At 40.5% G+C, this 18,268-nt stretch overlaps 1 protein-coding gene across 8 annotated transcripts in view; it reads left to right on the top strand.

The window, feature by feature from the left end:
* The window catches only part of LOC122564059 (transcription factor RFX3-like), a 309,606-nt gene that overhangs the window by 239,655 nt on the left and 51,683 nt on the right, over positions 1-18,268 (top strand). For all 8 annotated transcript variants that reach the window (XM_043718555.1, XM_043718547.1, XM_043718574.1 and 5 more), the window contains 3 exons: positions 1,288-1,406; positions 4,614-4,729; positions 12,089-12,240. In XM_043718555.1, the coding sequence (XP_043574490.1) occupies positions 1,288-1,406; positions 4,614-4,729; positions 12,089-12,240 (387 nt within the window). The remainder of the gene's footprint in view (positions 1-1,287; positions 1,407-4,613; positions 4,730-12,088; positions 12,241-18,268) is intronic.

Raw genomic sequence — 18,268 nt, 5'->3', positions numbered from 1 at the left:
TAACCTCCTACCTTATCCCTGTAACCCTGCATTTCCCATGGCTAATCAACCTAACCTACACATTTCTGGATACGGTGGGCAATTTAGCATGTCCAATCTTCCTAACCTACACACCTCTGGACTGTGGGAGGAAAGAGAGCACCTGGAGGAAACCCACGCAGACACGAGAAGAATGTGCAAACTCCACATTTCAGACAGGCTGAAATTGAATCGGGGTCCCTGGCATTTTGAGGCAGCAGTGCTTACCACTGAGCCATCATGACGCCCCCTTGACAAGAGAAGAAATATAAGCTGGGCCTAAAGCAGGTATAGATGAGGGTTGCAGAATCATTATCAACAGTTGTTGCCTGGAAGAAATGGAGGCCATGGTTATGATTTAAAATTGTCAAATTCAGTGTTGACTCCAGAAAGGTGAGATGTTGTTTCTTAAGTTTCACTGGAACTATGAAGGAAACTGATAATGTGTGTTGAGTGTCTTGTGAGGCAATTAATTCATGTGGTTCATAATCGATGGAAAGTGCAGTTTGAATAAATAAAGTAGTCCAACATACTAGCACACGTCTCCAAATCCATGATTAACTAGAAGATTGCAAGTCATCACATATAATCAGATCAGAGCAGATCAGAGGCTGGATTTTTTGTGATGCATAACTCTCCAAAATCTTTCCAGTACCTACAAGGCACAGGTCAGAAGTGTGATGGCCTATACCTTCCACCTACTGCTCCAAACCATGATATCCATCATAAAGCAAACCAATTGATCAACATCCTGTTCGTTACCTTGTGCATTCATTTACGTCACTATGACTCAATGACCGCAATGTGTACCAAAGGCTTCTTTAACAGCACCTTTCAAAGACACAACCTCTGCTATGTAGAAGCATAAGGAGCTCAGGCACTTGGCTACACCACCATCATTAAGTTTTCCTCATATTCACACTGGAGCTCAAGATCTAAAAGCACTTCAGGTGTATTTATACCACAGGAACTATGGCAGTTCAAGAAAGCAATTCAATATCACCTTCTTAAGGTCAATTAAATATGGAAATAAATGCTGACTCTGCTAGTGACATCTGCATCCTGTAAATGAATTGTGTGAGTGTAAATGTAAGAATAATCCGGCAGTATTTTCAATGACGGGAAATCAAAATTACATCACTGTTGGCCACTTAATAACCTTTACTCTCAAAACTCTAAAGGCCCTTTGATGTCAGTATATGAAGTTAGGTTTGGTCTCTCAGATGACCTGTATCAGTAAATCTTGTTTTTGATTTATTTTAATAATAGATGCCTCTCGCGCTCTTCCTGAATTTGTAGAACTTGAGGTTGCAGATATTCCATTATTGGATGGCATCACCCTTGAGGATATCAGAACATTACAGATTCTTTATAGAGAGCACTGTGAGGTAAGAAATATAGTACCTCTAATTTAAAATTATTTTAAAATTCTGAATATGCACAATTTAAAAGTAAATTATTCATCCTTTAATGGCTGCAATTTCACATTAAACTTTGCCAAATCTTTACTAATGCAAAACAAACCATAAGACTGACCTCTTTCCTTTTTAAGAATAAAATTCTGCAGACAATGGAAATAATTAAAAAAAATGTGCTGGAAACATTCAGCAGGTCTGGCAGTGTCTGTGATGAAAGAACCAGTCAATATTTCAGTTAATCAGAACTGGGAAATGTTAGAGACATAATCGCTTTTAATCACGTTATAAGGAGGTATTTGATAGTCCCTCAGAAAGTAAGATGACTCTCATTCATGGCAAGAACCTGCTGACCCAGAGGTAGAAACACTACCACAGCATCGCAATATCTTTGTAAATGGAGGAATGTGGAGGCAAAATAAGGAAAGATTTGTGATTTGGTTAAAGGTAGGAGACATTAAATGATAAAGAGTAGGTAGCAATAGCTGGATAGTGGCATAGTGCTAATGTCATACTGGGCTAGTAATCCAGAGACCCAGATTGTAGGTTCAAATCCCACCACGACAGCTGGTGGAATTTACATTAAATAGAAACATATGAAATAGGATAAAGAAGACACCATTCCATCCTTCGAGCCTGCTCCACCATTCAATATTATCCTCAGTGCCCTAATCCTGTTTTTGCCCCATTTTTTTTATCCCTTTAGCCTTCAGTACTATATCTGACTCTTTAAAATATTCAGTGTTTTGGCCTCAGCCACTTTCTGTGGCAAAGTGTTCCGCAGGCTCATCACTCTCTGGATGATGAAATTTCTTCTCATCTTAGCCTTAAGTGACCAACCCCATATCCTTATACTGTCACATTTGGTTCTGGAATTGCCTGGTCATTGGGAACATCCTTCCTGTGTTTACCCTCCCCAGTCCTCTTAGATATTTATACATTTCTAAGAGAGATCTCATCATCACCTAAACTTGAGTGAGTACAGTCTGAACTGAATCATACCCAAGTTTCTTCATACCCAAGTCCTATCAACCCAGGAATCAATCTGGTAAAACTTTTGTTGCATTCCCTCCATCGCCAGAACATTCTTCCTCAAAGGAGGAAACTGCACACAGTACTTCAGATGTGATCTCACCAAGACCCTGTACAATTGCAACAAGGCATCCCTGCTCCTATACTCAAATCCTTTTGTATGAATGCCAACATATCACTGCATGCTGCACCTGTATACTTACTTTCAGTGACTGATGTACATGAACATCCAGGTCTTGTTGTACCTCCCCCTTTCCTAATCTATCACTATTTAGATAATAACCTGCCTTCCTGTTTTCTTTACTAAAGTCACATATAGCCATATTATACCTCATCAGTTATGCATTTGCCCACTCACACAGCTTGTCCAAATCACACTGAAGCATCTCTGCATCCTCCTCAGATCTCACCCTCCCACCCAGCTTTGTGTCATCTGCAAACTTGGTGATCTAAATCATTTAATAGATACTGTGAATAGCTGGGGCCCAAACTCTGACCCCTGTGCTACTCCACTGGTCACTGGCTGCAACACAAAATGATCTGTTTATTCCTATTATTTGTTTCCTGTTTGCCAACTAGTTTTCTAAATATGTCAGCATGCAACCCCCAATCCTTTGCGCTTTAAATGTGGAATATAAAGCTAGACATCAGTAAGGGTAATCATGAGGCCATCATCAATTGATGGAAAAGGAAATCTGCCATTCTTACATGGTCTGGTTAATATATGACTCAATACCCACGGGATGATTCTTAATTGCCCCCCTGAAATTGGCCAGTTCAAAGACCATTAAGCATGGGCAACAAAAGCTGGCCATACTAGTGCCCATATTTCATGGAAAAATAAAGTTAAAATAGGGACAAGTATAGAAAATGCAGGTTGGTCCAGAGGAGATATGAATGTGAATGGCTGCCATCGAAAGCAAAAGTGGGAAAAACAAGATTATGACCGAAACTTGAAAAGAAAGTGAACCTAAAGGAAAGAGTGTGAGGCCAGTGTTGTCAGTTGCAGAAATTAAAGTCGGAAATTGTTGAACTCAGTAATTGGTTCAGGAACCAATAATGTTTCAAAAGACAAGGTGCTGCTCCTCAAGCTTTTGTTGAGCTTCACTGAATGCTGAGGATAAGGATAAGCACAAGCTGGGGAATTAAAATGACAAGCTATCAGAAACTTAGGGCCATACACGTGCACCAAGCAGAGGGGTTCTGCAAAGCAGTCACCTAATCTAAATTGCTCTTTTTTATGTAGAGGAAACCATATTGTGAGTATCTAAAACAGTTTGCTACATTGAATGAAGCACGTGTAATTCGCTGCATGATCTGGAAAGAAGTGAGTGGGACCTTGGACGCTGAGGAAAGAGGAAGTAAAATGGCATGTGTTACATTTGGTACATTTACATGGGAAGGAAATCAGGTGTTGCATTTGACTGTGCCACATTTCACCTCCTGATAACTGTTACGTTTTTTAACATTTCCCAATTTTAATGAAAGGTTATCAACCGAAATCTCAACCAATATCTTCGGAGAGTACCGATCTCTGTATTAATACGCTTACACTAAATAACAACACATTAATTGACACACTCAGTGACATTGACTATAAAACACGGAGGCAAGAAAACACACTTGACCAATCTCAACTTCTGTCAGTCATTCTACTACCCACTTACGTAGTTCACTTAAACTTTATTTCTAAAAATAGAATGACAGATCAACATTTTCCAGATGTGGATGAATGATCGTCATATATTCATTCAGTTCCTCATCCTTGCATTAGGCCTCTTCACAAAGCATCTCAGTTCAGCAGAGAGTTGTTTTAACTTACTGTATGCAGGTCTCGCAATCAAAGTTCTGCCCAGTTAATGTGAATCCATCTTCCGACAGTAACCAAATCTTAACATGTTGTGTATTAAATAATTAAGCTAGCACCTGCATTTTAAGCTTGTTAAAGCGTCCCCTAAAATGGTGGATGGAAGAGTTTCAAATAAACTTCTTGATGTTCATGTTCTAATATCTATGATTGAATATAAACGTTCTAATTCGCCCCTCCCTCAGAAAAGCTTCAGTTTTTAAACTGCAAAGAACAGTGAATCTTTTAAACTATTTATTGGGCCATACCTTTTGCTTACAGATTGTTTTTTTACTTTATAGGCAATACTGGATGTTGTGGTGAATCTTCAGTTTAGCCTAATTGAAAAGTTATGGCAAACATTCTGGCACTATAGTTCATCAACTTCAACTGAAGGGACAACTATCAGTCAAACTAGGTAAGTGTCTCTTCTGGTCCATTTGACTTTCACAATGTGGTCAGTTATGTTAAGCTGGATGAAATTGGTTTTGGCCAATTTTAGAGGCCAAAAATAGGTGATGCACCACAAGCATATTGCTGAAACCAGAGATCTGACTTTCTCCCAAAATACAGTTTGTGGCCTCCTTTTAATCAAGCTTCAGAAACAGCAAAACTAAAGTTGACAATGAAATATGAGCCTTGCCTGAAAGTCACTGCCAGTGAGGAGTAAGGTTGTAAGGAGAAAATGGAGAGAGGACATTTCAGGACCAACAAATGTATCACCGCACAAGGTGATAATATAGACTGTCCTTTCATTGTAGAATTGAGCAAAGTGGAGAACATGATTAAGAACCAAACACAGGCAATTCAACAGTATAAGACAGAAGTAAGGATTGCCAGATGTACCAAGAGGCATTATTTTGGAGAGTTAGCATTGGTTACTGACAAAAGCAGTCTAGATTAGAGTGGTGCTGGAAAAGCACGGCAGGTCAGGCAGCATCTGAGGAGCAGGAAAAGGACAGCTTCAGCATATGTTGGAGAAGTCAAGCCATGGTGATGGATATCCAAGCATTTGGAAGATTGTTAGGCCCTTGCATAAACATCATAAAGAGAAATATAGTGAATTATGAAGTACAACTCTTCTTATTTGGTACCAGTTTGGACTTGGGAGAATCCTGGTATGTAGGCATATTGTCATCCAGTGCCTTCTCAGTTTGATGGAAACAAAGTCAAACTTATCCACACACAAATAAAACTCCCCACAGGGAAGAAAAGAATGCTGGAAATGGGCAAAGCAGCATTTTGTGGCCATGGGGTAGCTACCATGTAATGTTGAAATACATTACTGGCCAGCCAGTGATGGGAAAACAAATGGTATATGTTTATTTTTGTTATTTGCCTTCTTGGGGTTTAAAAGCATTTATTCTCTTGTTTATATTTTCAAATCCAGACAAAATGTTCATTTACGAATTATCACACTGAACAACAAAGACAAATACTAAATGTAATTTTTGATGAGAAGAATTTAGTGTAAATTACAGGGGCTGGGAGTGACCCACAGGACTTCTGTATAGAACAGTTTTTCTGCTGCTGCCAGCCCAATGCAAAGAATTAGTTCAAGATAAATAGTAGGAGCTGTTTCTTAGATGAGGAAATCCTACCAAAACCTGAGTTCTGGGGGCTTGATACTCTGCTCCACATAAACTGATCAATGTTGACAAAGGGCAGTAAACAGGCATTATCTCCCTTATTAGCAGATACATGGGGATGAATGCCTCTTTAAGGTGGATGCCTGACCTCATATTTCAGGTGTCTTTGGGGAGCAGTACATAACCCTGTGAAAATTTTACACAGTCTGGAAAATTGCTGCAAAGGCCACCAGTTTCTAACCTGAGACATATTATATATTTATGTTTTTCTTTATTTTCTATCTATCCTACATCTCCTGCATGCAATTAAAACAAATATCCTTCACCAATTTTCAAAGTAACTCATAAAATGCATGTGTGAGAAGCCTGAGGCGAGTCTGTTCCATTTTTCTCTTTCTCTAGTGTGCAAGTGCTTGGCCTAGTTCGATGCCATGGTGGATCTTACAATGCCTAAAGCAATTCATCTATCCTCACTATTAACTTTCAGAGATGCAGACAGTAGGTCAGTTAGCATTATAAACTGATTATACAGGAGGTTGGTTGTTGCCCTCTGTTTTATTCAGCTGGTACTGAAATATCTATAATTTAAATAAATAGTTTAGGGCTTTTAAAGAATTCTTCACGAATTGAAAGTGAGAGTTCATAACTTGTTTTTCTCAAGTATTTCTGCAGCAACATTGGGATAAATATGCTTTAATCCCATAAAGCTTGGTTCCATTGGTATAACTTGATTAACTCTGTATCGATCACTATTTTTGTAATATCAGACAGTGGAAGGAAAAGTTGGACTTTTCATTCCAGGAAATGGTTTGACTGAAGCAAGCTGACTCTTAAAATGATTCTAATGTGTAAGATCTGTGACACTGCCAAGGAGATTTGTTGTTTTAGGATTAAGATGTGAAATATAATGATCATTATTAAAACACAATGGACTTCGAAACATAGGAAGTAGGAGCAGGATTAGGTCATTTGGCCTACAGAGCCTGCTCCACATTTAGTATGATCACGGCTGATTATCCAAATCAATACTCTGTTCCTGCTTGCTCCCCGTACTCTTTGATTTCTTTAACCCTAAGAAATATGTTGAATTCCTTGAGAACATTCAACATTTTGGCCTTAACCACTTTCTGTGGCATTGAGTTCCACAGGCGTTCAACTTGCTAGGTGAAGAAATTTCTCCTTATCTCAGTCCTAAATACATACTCTACCCCACAACCTTATATTGTGACACCTGGTTGCAGATATCCCAGTCATTGGTATCATCCTTCCTGTGTTGTCCTGTCTCGTCCTGTTCAAGGTTTTATGCAATGATCCCTCATTCATCTAACTCTAGTGAACATAGAAGAATACAGCACATGACAGGCCCTTTGGCCTTCGATGTTGTACCGGCCTTTTATCCTACTGTAAGATCATACTAATCTCCATACCCTTCATTGTGCTATCATCCATGTGCCTATCCAAGAATCGCTTAAATGTCACTAATGTATCTGACTCTACTACCACTGCTCAAGGAGTTCAATATATTTCTTAGGGCTAAAGGAGTCAAAGTGTATGGGAAGCAAACTAGAACAGGGTACTGATTTGGATAATGTCACCAATGTATCTGACTCTACTACCACTGCTGGCAGCGCATTCCATGCATCCACCACTAACATCTCCCTTACCTCCTACCTCTGACATCTCCCTTAAACCTTCCTCCAATTACCTTAAAGTTATGTCCCCTTGTGATAGACATTTCCGGCATGGGAAGAAGTCTCTGGCTATCCACTCTTATCTGTGACTCAACATCTTGTACACCTCTCATCCTTCTTCACTCCATTGAGAAAAGCCCTAGCTCCCTCGACATTTCTTCATAAGACATTCCCTCCAGTCCAGGCAGCATCCTGGTAAATCTCCTCTCCATTCTCTTAAAGCTTTCACATCTTTCCTATAATGAGGCAACCAGAACTGAGCACAATATTCCAAGTATGGTCTAACCAGGACTCTGTAGAGCTGCAGCATAATCTTGCGGCTCTTAAACTCAATCCCCCTGCTAATGAAAGTCAACACACCATATGCCTTCTTAACAACCCTATCAACCTGGGTAGCAATGTTAAGGGATCTATGGACATGGACCCCAAGATCCCTCTGTTCCTCCACACTACCAAAAATCCTGCCTTTAACTCTGTATTCTGCATTCAAATTCAACTTTCCAAAATGAATCACTTCATACATTTCCAGGTTGAACTCCATCTGCCACTCTGCAGCCCAGTTCTGCATCCTGTCAATGTCTTGTTGCAACCTACAACAGCCCTCCACACAATCCACAACTCCATCAACCTTCGTGCCATCGGCAAACTTACTAACCCACCCTCCACTTCCTCATCCAAGTCATTTATTAAAATCACAAGGAGCAGAGGCCTCAGAACCGATCCCTGCAGAACACCACTGATTACCAAGCTCCAGGCTGAATACATTCCATCTACTGCAACCATCTATCTTCTATGGGCCAGCCAATTCTGTATCCAGACAGACAGGTTTCACTGTCTCCCATGCCTCCTTACTTTCTGAATGAGCCTACAATAGGGAATCTTATCAAACGCCTTGCTAAAATCCAGATACACCACATCCACCGCTCTACCTTCATCAACCTGTGTTGTCACATCCTCAAAGAATTCAGTACGTTTTATGAGACATAACCTGCCCCTCACAAAGCCGTGCTGACTACTTTTAATCAAACTATGGTTTTCCAAGAAATCATAAATCCTGTCTCAGAATCCTCTCCGATACTTTGCCCACCATCGACGTAAGACTGACTGGTCTGTAATTCCCAAGATTGTCCCTATTCCCTTTCTTGAACAAGGGAATAACATTTGCTACCCTCCAATCATCTGGGACTACTCCAGTGGACAGTGAGGACGCAAAGATCATCGCTACTCCAGTGGACAGTGAGGACGCAAAGATCATCGCCAAAGGCACAACAATCTCTTCCCTCGCTTCGTGTGGTAACCTAGAGTATATCCCGACTGGCCCTAGGGATTTACCTATCCTTATTTTTCTAAATTTTCGGCACATCCTCCTCCCGAACATCAACCTGTTCAGTCTGTTTCACGCTGTCCTCAGAAACGTCAAGGTCCCTCTCCGTAGTGAATGCTGAAGCTAAGTATTCATTAAGGACCTCCCCCACTTCCTCTGACTCCTGATGCAGGATCTCTCCACTTGCCCTAATCGGCCCTACCCTCACTTTGGCCATCACTTGTTCCTCACATAAGTGTAGAACGCATTAGGGTTTTCCTCAATCCTATCCACTAAAGCGTTTCATGCTCCCTTCTAGCTCTCCTAAGTCCATTCTTCAGTTCCTTCCTGGCTACCTTATAATCCTTTAAATCCCTGTATGATCTTTACTTCTCACCCTTAAGTAAGCCTCCTTCTTCCCCTTGAGTAGATGTTCCACATCCCTTGTCACCCACTGTTCTTTCAACCTACCACCCCTTCCTTGCCTCAATGGGAAAAACCAGTCCAGCACTATCAGCAGGTGCTTCCAAAACAACCTCCACATTTCTCAAATCTGTGGAATGGAATGTATTCCTAACTAATTGAGTCTCTCTTCATATGTCAATCCTGCTCTCCCAGGAATCAGTCTAGGAAATCTTTGTTGTACTCACTCAATAGCCAGAGCATCCTTCCTCAGGTAAGGAGACCAAAACTGCACCTAGTGCTTCAAGTGTGGTCTCCACCAAAGCTCTGTACAATTGCAGCAAGACATCCCTACAACTATACATGAATCCTCACATCACTGCTCCTCTTCTTGAATCCTCTGTTGATTTAATTAATTTATTTATGACATTTTTGTTTCTTAAAATAGGTAGTTCTTGATTTCATTAAGTGGATTTGTATCCAGCCTAAACCAAACTATGGTTTAGGGCTGAGACAAGAAGAAATGTCTTCAAAGCGTTGTGGATATTTGGAATCCTTTCCCTTATTGGGGTGTGAATTCTTACTCATTGAGTGTACTCAAGGCATGGATTGATAGATGTTTAGATGCTTAAGAGAATTAAGGAGTATGAGGATATTGCAGCAAAATGGATTTAAATAGAAATTTAAACCTGGTCATATTGTATGTGAAGTAAACTTATTGGCCTTGTCCTTTTATATATGTTTATTCAAAAAATCATGGGTTATAGATATTGAAGAGTCCCCTAGATTTGTCCAAGCATCTGAGATACTTCTTCAGCAATCCAATGCTTTGCTCAATGGCTCAATATCAGACTATCAGATATAGGAGTACAATTAGGCCATTCGAACCATTGAGTATGCACTTTGACTTGATCTTGGGTGATATAAGATATCTTGGGCAATATGTTTCTCAACCCCATTCTCCTGCCTTCTCCCCATAACCCTTGATTCCTTTATTAATCAAGAACCTACCTATTGCTGCCTTAAATACATTCAATGACTTGGTCTCCATAGCCTTCTGCGGCAGTGAGTTCCACGGATTTGCCACACTCTGGCTGAAGAAATTTCTCCTTATCTCAGTTCTAAAGGGTCATCCCTTTAATAAGGCTGACCTCTCAGGTCCTGGTGTCCTCTATGAATGGAAACATCTTCTCTACGCCCCCTATATCTAGGCCCCTCCGTATTCCAAAATGTGATTTCTGTAATATCTTTTCTGCATTTGGTGAAGAGGCTTCTTTCAGTGTTATCAGTTATAACCTTTGAAGGCAGGCTCATACCTCATTTCTGAGGAACCACAGGCTGACACTGCTTGGAGTGTATGTAGGAGAATTGACTGTCAAAGGATGAAGCAACCATTACAGGATCATGATCTTTCAGTTGTTGCAAACCAACTGAGAATTGATGGATTAGAATCCTTTTAAGGTTATGAAAACCTCTGAGTGATCTAAAGCTTCCTTAAATACCACATGTGCATACCTGGTGATTCTTTGAATCTGCGAAAAATCAAACCACAACAGTAAATCTCTCCGATTGACTAGCCTCATTAGTATTAAGGTGAATTCAGGTATTGGTTGAGACAAGCATATTATACACAGCCTTTGGTTGGAAAGGAGGGGCAGATGTTTACAGGGTTTTTAGAATAGCAGGCAATGGAACTTGATTTGGGTTTTCCGACAACAGATTGAATGTTACCTACTAAGTTCTCTGGAACCTGCAGGCTGGTCAGATTTCCCAACCTTTATTATCAGGAACTGGTGTACAATCAATTGCATATCATGAATACTCATTAATATGCCAGCCTACTGAAATAATATTCATAGACATAATCCTATTAGTATTGATATTATCGCTAGAAACAGCTGAGGTTGTGGGGACCTGGGCTCAAATCCTGCCACAGTAGATGGTGGAATTTGACTTAAATAAAAAAATCTGGAAGTAAAAATTTGCTGATGACCCTGATCCATTGCCGTAACGAAGACTTTGCAGGGTCGACAGGGCTGTTTCTGCCATTGTCTTTCTCAGTGCTTAAGTCAAAACCAGATGGTCCGGCCGGTTTCATTGCTTCGTTGAGACTTTGTAGAAATTCATAGCACTGCGTGGCTTGCCAGGCCACTTTAAAGGACAGTTGAAAGTCAACCACGTTGTTGTGGATCCAGAGTTGCATGTAGACCAGACCAGGTAAGGATGGCAGTTTCCTTCTCTAAAGCGTATTAATGAACCAGATGGGTTTTTCCCAACAATTGATAATGATTTGTGGTGGTCATTAGACTCTTAATTTGTTAAATCAACTTCTTGTAAAAATTGAATTCAAATTCCATCTACTACTGCAGCAGGATTAGAATCTGGATTTCTGGGATTTTTCCTGAGTTTCCGAATTAACAGTCCAGCAATAATACCACTAGGCCACTGCCTCCCAGTTAAATCCCAGAATTTGAATACTTGAATACCAGAAAGTGCCAGGAGTGGTCATCTGGGAAAATATCACAAGGACAGGGTTCCTTCCAATTTCCCAACCGATACACAGTTTTTTGCTCTTTTAACCTGCTGCCTGTATGCTATGGAATATTAAAATATCACCTTTTGTCTCAAATTTCACAATACTTGGGAAATCAGTCATTTTTCATGTTGGCACTTGCTAAATTGGACCTGGGTGAGGGTATAAAAATTCACCATTTAATTTCAAACAAAAATCTATCACTCTTCACTGGTATTTGAATAATCATTGATTTGATTCTACATCTGTCCTTCTGCAGTGAGAATGAGATAGAAGGTAGACTCCCGAAGGCAAAGCTCACTGCTCTGTGCAAGAATGACTCCGTCCTCAAGTGGATGTGTACCTGCGATCATATAATGTACCAGGCTTTGGTGGAAATCCTTATTCCAGACGTCCTTAGACCTATTCCTAGTAAGTACTGCTGGAAGTTGGTTGCTTTTCTCAATTTGAAAATTTTAGTCCTAAAAAGCAAAAAAAACCCAGATCGCAGCATATAAGTCAACCAGGTGTTAAAGACAAACCTATTCTTCACCCTCAATAGTCATGTTTTAAATGTGTTCAGCATCCGTTTGAGCACCCCTTTTCAGCTTGATGCCTCAATTTGTTATCCCACAATTGGGTGTTACTTAGTGCCAGCAGATAATTGTTTTCATGCAAAAAAGCAGGCAATATGGGCTATGTTGCAAAATGATATGACATTCTCAAGAAGAGCAGCCCTCACATGGAGGATGACAAAGATGGTGACTATCCACAAATATGTAAGCCATTTCACTTTTATACTTGATGTTTAAGTTGACCCTTGTTTTGAGAAAGATTTTTTGAAACTTCAAAAGATCAACTTATGTCATCTATGCAAACTGACATTACAGTTTGGAGTTACCCTAGGAGAATGCAAGCAGGCAAGGGGCATGTAACATTGGTAAATTTGCCATGTTGCTCCCAGTGCTTTGTGCCAAGCCCACCCCAATTTTACCAGCAGTGGGCATGACATTAGGAATTCTGTCCAGCTGTAAGACAATTTAGGTCATTAAGGGCATCCTCCTATGCCACTGCATTTAAGCCACAATAAGAGGGGGGCCAGTCTGAATGTGCAACCTGACAGCTGGTGTATAACTACTTTGGTGCTCGTGTGTTCAGTGACAGTCCGATCAAAATCTTCCTGCATCCTCAATAAAAACTCAACCCTCCCCTGGCTCCACCAAGCCAGTCAGGACTTGCCAGCTTGGAGAGACCCTAGACTTAAAGTCTTCCATCATATCACCACACCTTCTTTGGGACTGGCTGCACTGTCAGCCACAGCTTTCCATGATGCTTCTGAGTTGAGATTCATTGGTGGAACTTTTGTATACAGGACTTTCTTTACAGCTGGGGTGAAATTTGAGCTTTGAGTTAATTAAGGACCAAAGGCTGAATAGAAATGGGTTTATGCCTGACCTTTTACACTGGCCACTCCCTCCCCATACTCAGCTCCGTGCTAATGATATTGTATCGCTTTCATTTATAAGATGAGTTTATTTGTGCACAGAATTATCCGGAATGACTTCTTCTAAAATTCCTGTCTCTTAAATTATCTTGGTAATATAACTGTTGAGGGTAGCACACAACCTCTCGATCTCATTTTCAAATAGAAATAACTTAGAAATTGTTTTCCACATCTTTATCTTAATCTGCTATTCTGCTTTCATTGAAAATGTGAGTCTACAAATCCTTAGATTTATTGGATTAACGCAGGACCAACATGCATTATTTTTATATTTCAATCGCATATTAATTTTTCTGTTCTGTCATATGATTCTGTCTTACAGTAGATATGCATTTGTTATCAGTCAGTTTAATATGACATGTATTCACAGTTATAATGCTCCTCAGTGAAATTCCAATTTGTTCAGAAAGGGCACCAAGTGAAAGGAATGCATTTCCCCAGGGTGTTCTTTGTTGTATTTAATGCTGTCCATTAAATAGTGACAATCACGGAGCCCTGTTAATACTTGCCTACTCTCTTCATTAGCATTAAACAGTGTCAGGAACATAAAGGTGGACCAAAAATTATTTTGAAATCTTGTGTTTTTGTAAAACATGGTTAAACAAACAAATGTGTGCAAATAATTAGCAATAATAATTGAATCAATCTAAGGTGTTTTTTGTTTGCCACAGGAAATAAGATTTGCAGTTTTTCATTTCTGTTGTGAACTGCTTCTCTAATTTGACTTTTATACTGTTATAATTACTCTAAGGTGTTATTCAATTCTTTGTGAATGATGATTTAGATTTGTTGTCCCTGATTCTAAGGGATTGTCTCCAATGGGAGTGAGGCAGAACCTCCCCAAAATTCATGATTTAAACTTGGTGCCTTGTTATTGCTCCCATTCCATTTGCCATCATTTTATTTGGTGTATTCAGAAGGACAGGCTAGGCACCTGGCTGAAGGAGGTAGAATCTTCATTATGGCGTTCAAATCTGGATCCCAATGATGTTTTACTTACATAAATTACAGGCACGAATACAGGGTTTGAATTGTTCGAGAGTATAGACCTAAATAATCATTGGAAGCACATCTTAAAATGCATTTAACTGCACAGATCATTGGGGTTTGTTTGGAGATGACCTGACTTGATTTCTGTCAATATGTAGGGCTTGAAAATCTTTTAAAACCATTTTTTTTCCCACTTAACTTTGTATTATCAACTAACTTTATACCAATTACCTTAATCTGTTGTCGCTTGCTAAATCAAATTAATATGGATTGTAAATGGCTGATACATATGTACTGATCCTTTCTGTTCCTTACTAAGTTATAGCCTGCCATCTCAAAATATACTGTTTATTGATTGCTACTGTTTTCAGTTGATTATTTAACCCTCAATCATTATTATCAATAGGCATATTAAAGTGAATATCAAGAAGTGAATTAACCTCTTTTCATGACACTGTTTTTAATATCTTTCGAAAATCCACAAAAGCTGCAACCACAGGTTGCCCCTTATTTATCCGACTGGTTGCATTCTCATAAAATTCCAACATTATTAAACACAATTCCCCTTTCATAAATCCATGGTAGCTGCAATTAATCATTCTGATTTTTCTAAGTCTCCTGTTTCCACATGCCTAATTTAGGGTTCTAGCAGTATACTTATAAATGATATTAAGTTAACAACCACGATTTCCACATTGTCGCTCGTTGGTCTAATGTGTGGTATTCTGTTTACTATCCTCCAATTCTTTAGAACACATCTATAATTGAAATAATATTGAAAGATCTTCAGTAATGCATCCACTATCTCCAGAGGATTTGTCACTATTTAGTCCAATCAACTCCTCAGTTACATTTCTTTGCTTTATTTAATTTGTTCATGGGATCTGGATATCTCAGGCTGGGGCTATAAGGAAAGGAATTCCAGATGTTGACCCAGTGACTGTAAAGGAGTTGTGATCCAGTTCCTTGTCAGGATGCTGTGTGGTTTGGAAGAGAATGTGCAGGTGATGATGTTCCATGCATCTGCTGTCCTTGTCCCTCTAGTGGTCACAGTTCTGGAAGATGCAGTCAAAGGGGCCTTGAAGAGTTTCAGTGCATCTTGTAGATGGTACACACTACTGTCACAGTGCTTTGGTGGTATGTTTAAGTTGGCAATGGAGATGCCAAATAAGGAAGCTGCTTTATCCTGGATGATGTCAAACTTCTTGTGTGTTGTTGGACCTGTGCTCATCCACACATGTGGAGAGTATTCCATTGTACTCCTGACATGTGCCTTGTAGTCGGTGGACAGGCACTGAGAAGTCAGGAGGTGAGTTAGTTACCCCTGACGTACTTTTGTAGCCACAACATTTATATAGCTAGTCCAGTTCAATTGCTGGCCAATGGTAACACCATCTTGATATTAGAAAAATTCAGTGATGGTGATGCCATTCAGTGTCAAGTAGAGGTAGTTAAATTCTCTCTGATTTAAAATGCTTGTTGCCTAGCATCCGTGTGGCATGAATGTTGTTTTCTCCTTAGCGGCACAAGTCTGAATGTTGCATAGGGCTTGTCTTTGGCGAATTTGCCAACATGGAAGGATTCAAGCAGGTGAGAGTATGACGTGTGGAAATTCAGTTGCCTTCCCACCTTTTCTCCATTTAACCCATGACAGAAAAGTCCCTGCTCTTCCCACGTGCTACCATTGAAGCCTTTATATATGCAATTAATACCCATTCCAGGGTCACATCCCACCACTCACCATAAGGAAGCTGAAAAGTAAATGCTGTCAAAGATACTCACAGAAAATCCCACCTGCAAAGGCAGTCAGTGCCAGTACTGAGAGGTAGGGATTGGTCACGCTATGGAAGGATTTAAAAGGGAAGATAAGAATTATAAAATTGAACGGTTGCATAATCGGTTGTCAGTGCAGGTCAGGGAGCATGGGCACACAAGGTGAAGTGGATTTGGTGCAAATTAGGTCATGGACAAAAGTATTTAAGCCTCAAGGTTACAGAAGATGGAATTTGGGAGACCAGCCATGAGTGTTGTACAACAGTGACGTCTGGAAATATCAAGTGTGGGATTGGGTTTTATGTGAAATAAACTAGTTTGAAATTATGTCTTGTTTCAATACAGTGTTTTTCTATCTGCCTTCCCTGAAGAAAAGATAATATATATGATGTTCAGTAACTGGTACAAAGCAGTGGTTCTTTGTTATGTTTCAGGGCCAGTCTACCAATTAACAAAGTTTTGAGTAGTAAAGAAATTATGTAGTCCTGATTGTAGACAAATTGAGGTCTGCTTAATTGTGATGCTGGACTTAATGCAAAAATCTGAAATTTGTATGTTTACTTTTGCAAAGCCAAATTTAAGGTTATAGTTTTAATTGGAAATTCAGGTCTATGTGTCCATGATTTACTAATCATTAAACTGAAAGTCAGAAAATCATTCTGTCCCAATGTCCAAGATGCATCGTTGTCCATCAGGGTATATGAAGGAAAACAATTTTGTAAAAGCATCAGTTGTAGCTGGTCATAAAATAATTGAACAGATTTTTAAGTAATGTGCTTGTTCAGTAATAAAATTCTCAGTGTATAGGTGTTATTTTTTATGGCCACCTTCAGCTATATATATAGCATTGTTATCAAAAATCGCAAGTTAATTGCTCATAAACTAGCTGTCTGTCTCATTGGATAATAAATTATTTGTCAGAATGGAAGAAAATGTTAAACATTAGTGAATTTTTAGTTTTGCCTTCAGAAGAACCTTGTGGGCGGCACGGTGGCCCAGTGGTTAGCACTGCTGCCTCACAGCGCCAGAGACCCGGGTTCAATTCCCGCCTCAGGCGACTGACTGTGTGGAGTTTGCACGTTCTCCCCGTGTCTGCGTGGGTTTCCTCCGGGTGCTCCGGTTTCCTCCCACAGTCCAAAGATGTGCAGGTCAGGTGAATTGGCCAGGCTAGATTGCCCGTTGTGTTAGGTAAGGGGTAGATGTAGGGGTAGGGGTATGGGTGGGTTGCGCTTCGGCGGGGCGGTGTAGACTTGTTGGGCCGAAGGGCCTGTTTCCACACTGTATGTAATCTAATGTAATCTAAAAAAAAAGAACAAATTTTAGTCTATTATATGCTTTCAAAATATTTTGTTGGACTTTACTGTTGAGTCTAGGGGAAATGCAATAGGTAGATGAAGGTGGGGGACAGAGCAGGACAGACACCACCACACACCCCCACCCTCGGTCCTCACCTTCCACCTCACCAATCTCTGGATGCAATGCATCATCATCATCTTCTGCCACCTACAAACAGACCCCACCACCAGGGATATATTTCCCTCCCCACCCCTATCTCCATTTCGTAGAGACCATTCCCTCAGTGACTCCCTTATTAGGTCCATGCCCTGCACCAACCCACCCTCCACTCCCAGCACCTTGCCTTGCAATAAGAGCAGAAATCTGCACCCACCCCTCCCCCCTCACCTCTAGCCAAGTCCCCAAAGCATCCTTCCACATCCGACATACGTCATCTACTGTGTCCGTTGCTCTCGATGTGGTCTCCTCTACATTGGGGAGACAGGACACCAACTTGCGGAACATTTCAGAGAACATCTCTGGGACACACATGCCAATCAAACCTACCGCCCTGTGGTCAACACTTCAACTCCCCCTCCCACTCCACCAAGGACATGCAAATCCTCGGCCTCCGTCACCACCAAACGCTAGCCACCCGACGCCTGGAGGAAGAACGCCTTATCTTCCGCCTTGGGACCCTCCAACCACACGGGCTCAATGTCGATTTCACCAGTTTCCTCATCTCCCCTCTCCCACCTTATGCCAGATCCAATCCTCTTACTCAGCATTACTCTCTTGAACTGTCCTACCTGTCCATCTCCCATCCTCAGCCCCTTTGCCCCCCCCAACCCCATTCCTGATGAAGAGCTCATGTTCAAAACGTCGACTCTGCTGCTCCTCGGATGCAGCCTGACCAGC

The sequence above is a fragment of the Chiloscyllium plagiosum genome, chromosome 2 (genome assembly GCF_004010195.1).
Source record: "Chiloscyllium plagiosum isolate BGI_BamShark_2017 chromosome 2, ASM401019v2, whole genome shotgun sequence".
Classification (NCBI taxonomy): domain Eukaryota; kingdom Metazoa; phylum Chordata; class Chondrichthyes; order Orectolobiformes; family Hemiscylliidae; genus Chiloscyllium; species Chiloscyllium plagiosum.
The sequence above is the reverse complement of the archived record's forward strand: the minus strand, read 5'-3'. Positions and strand labels throughout refer to the sequence as shown.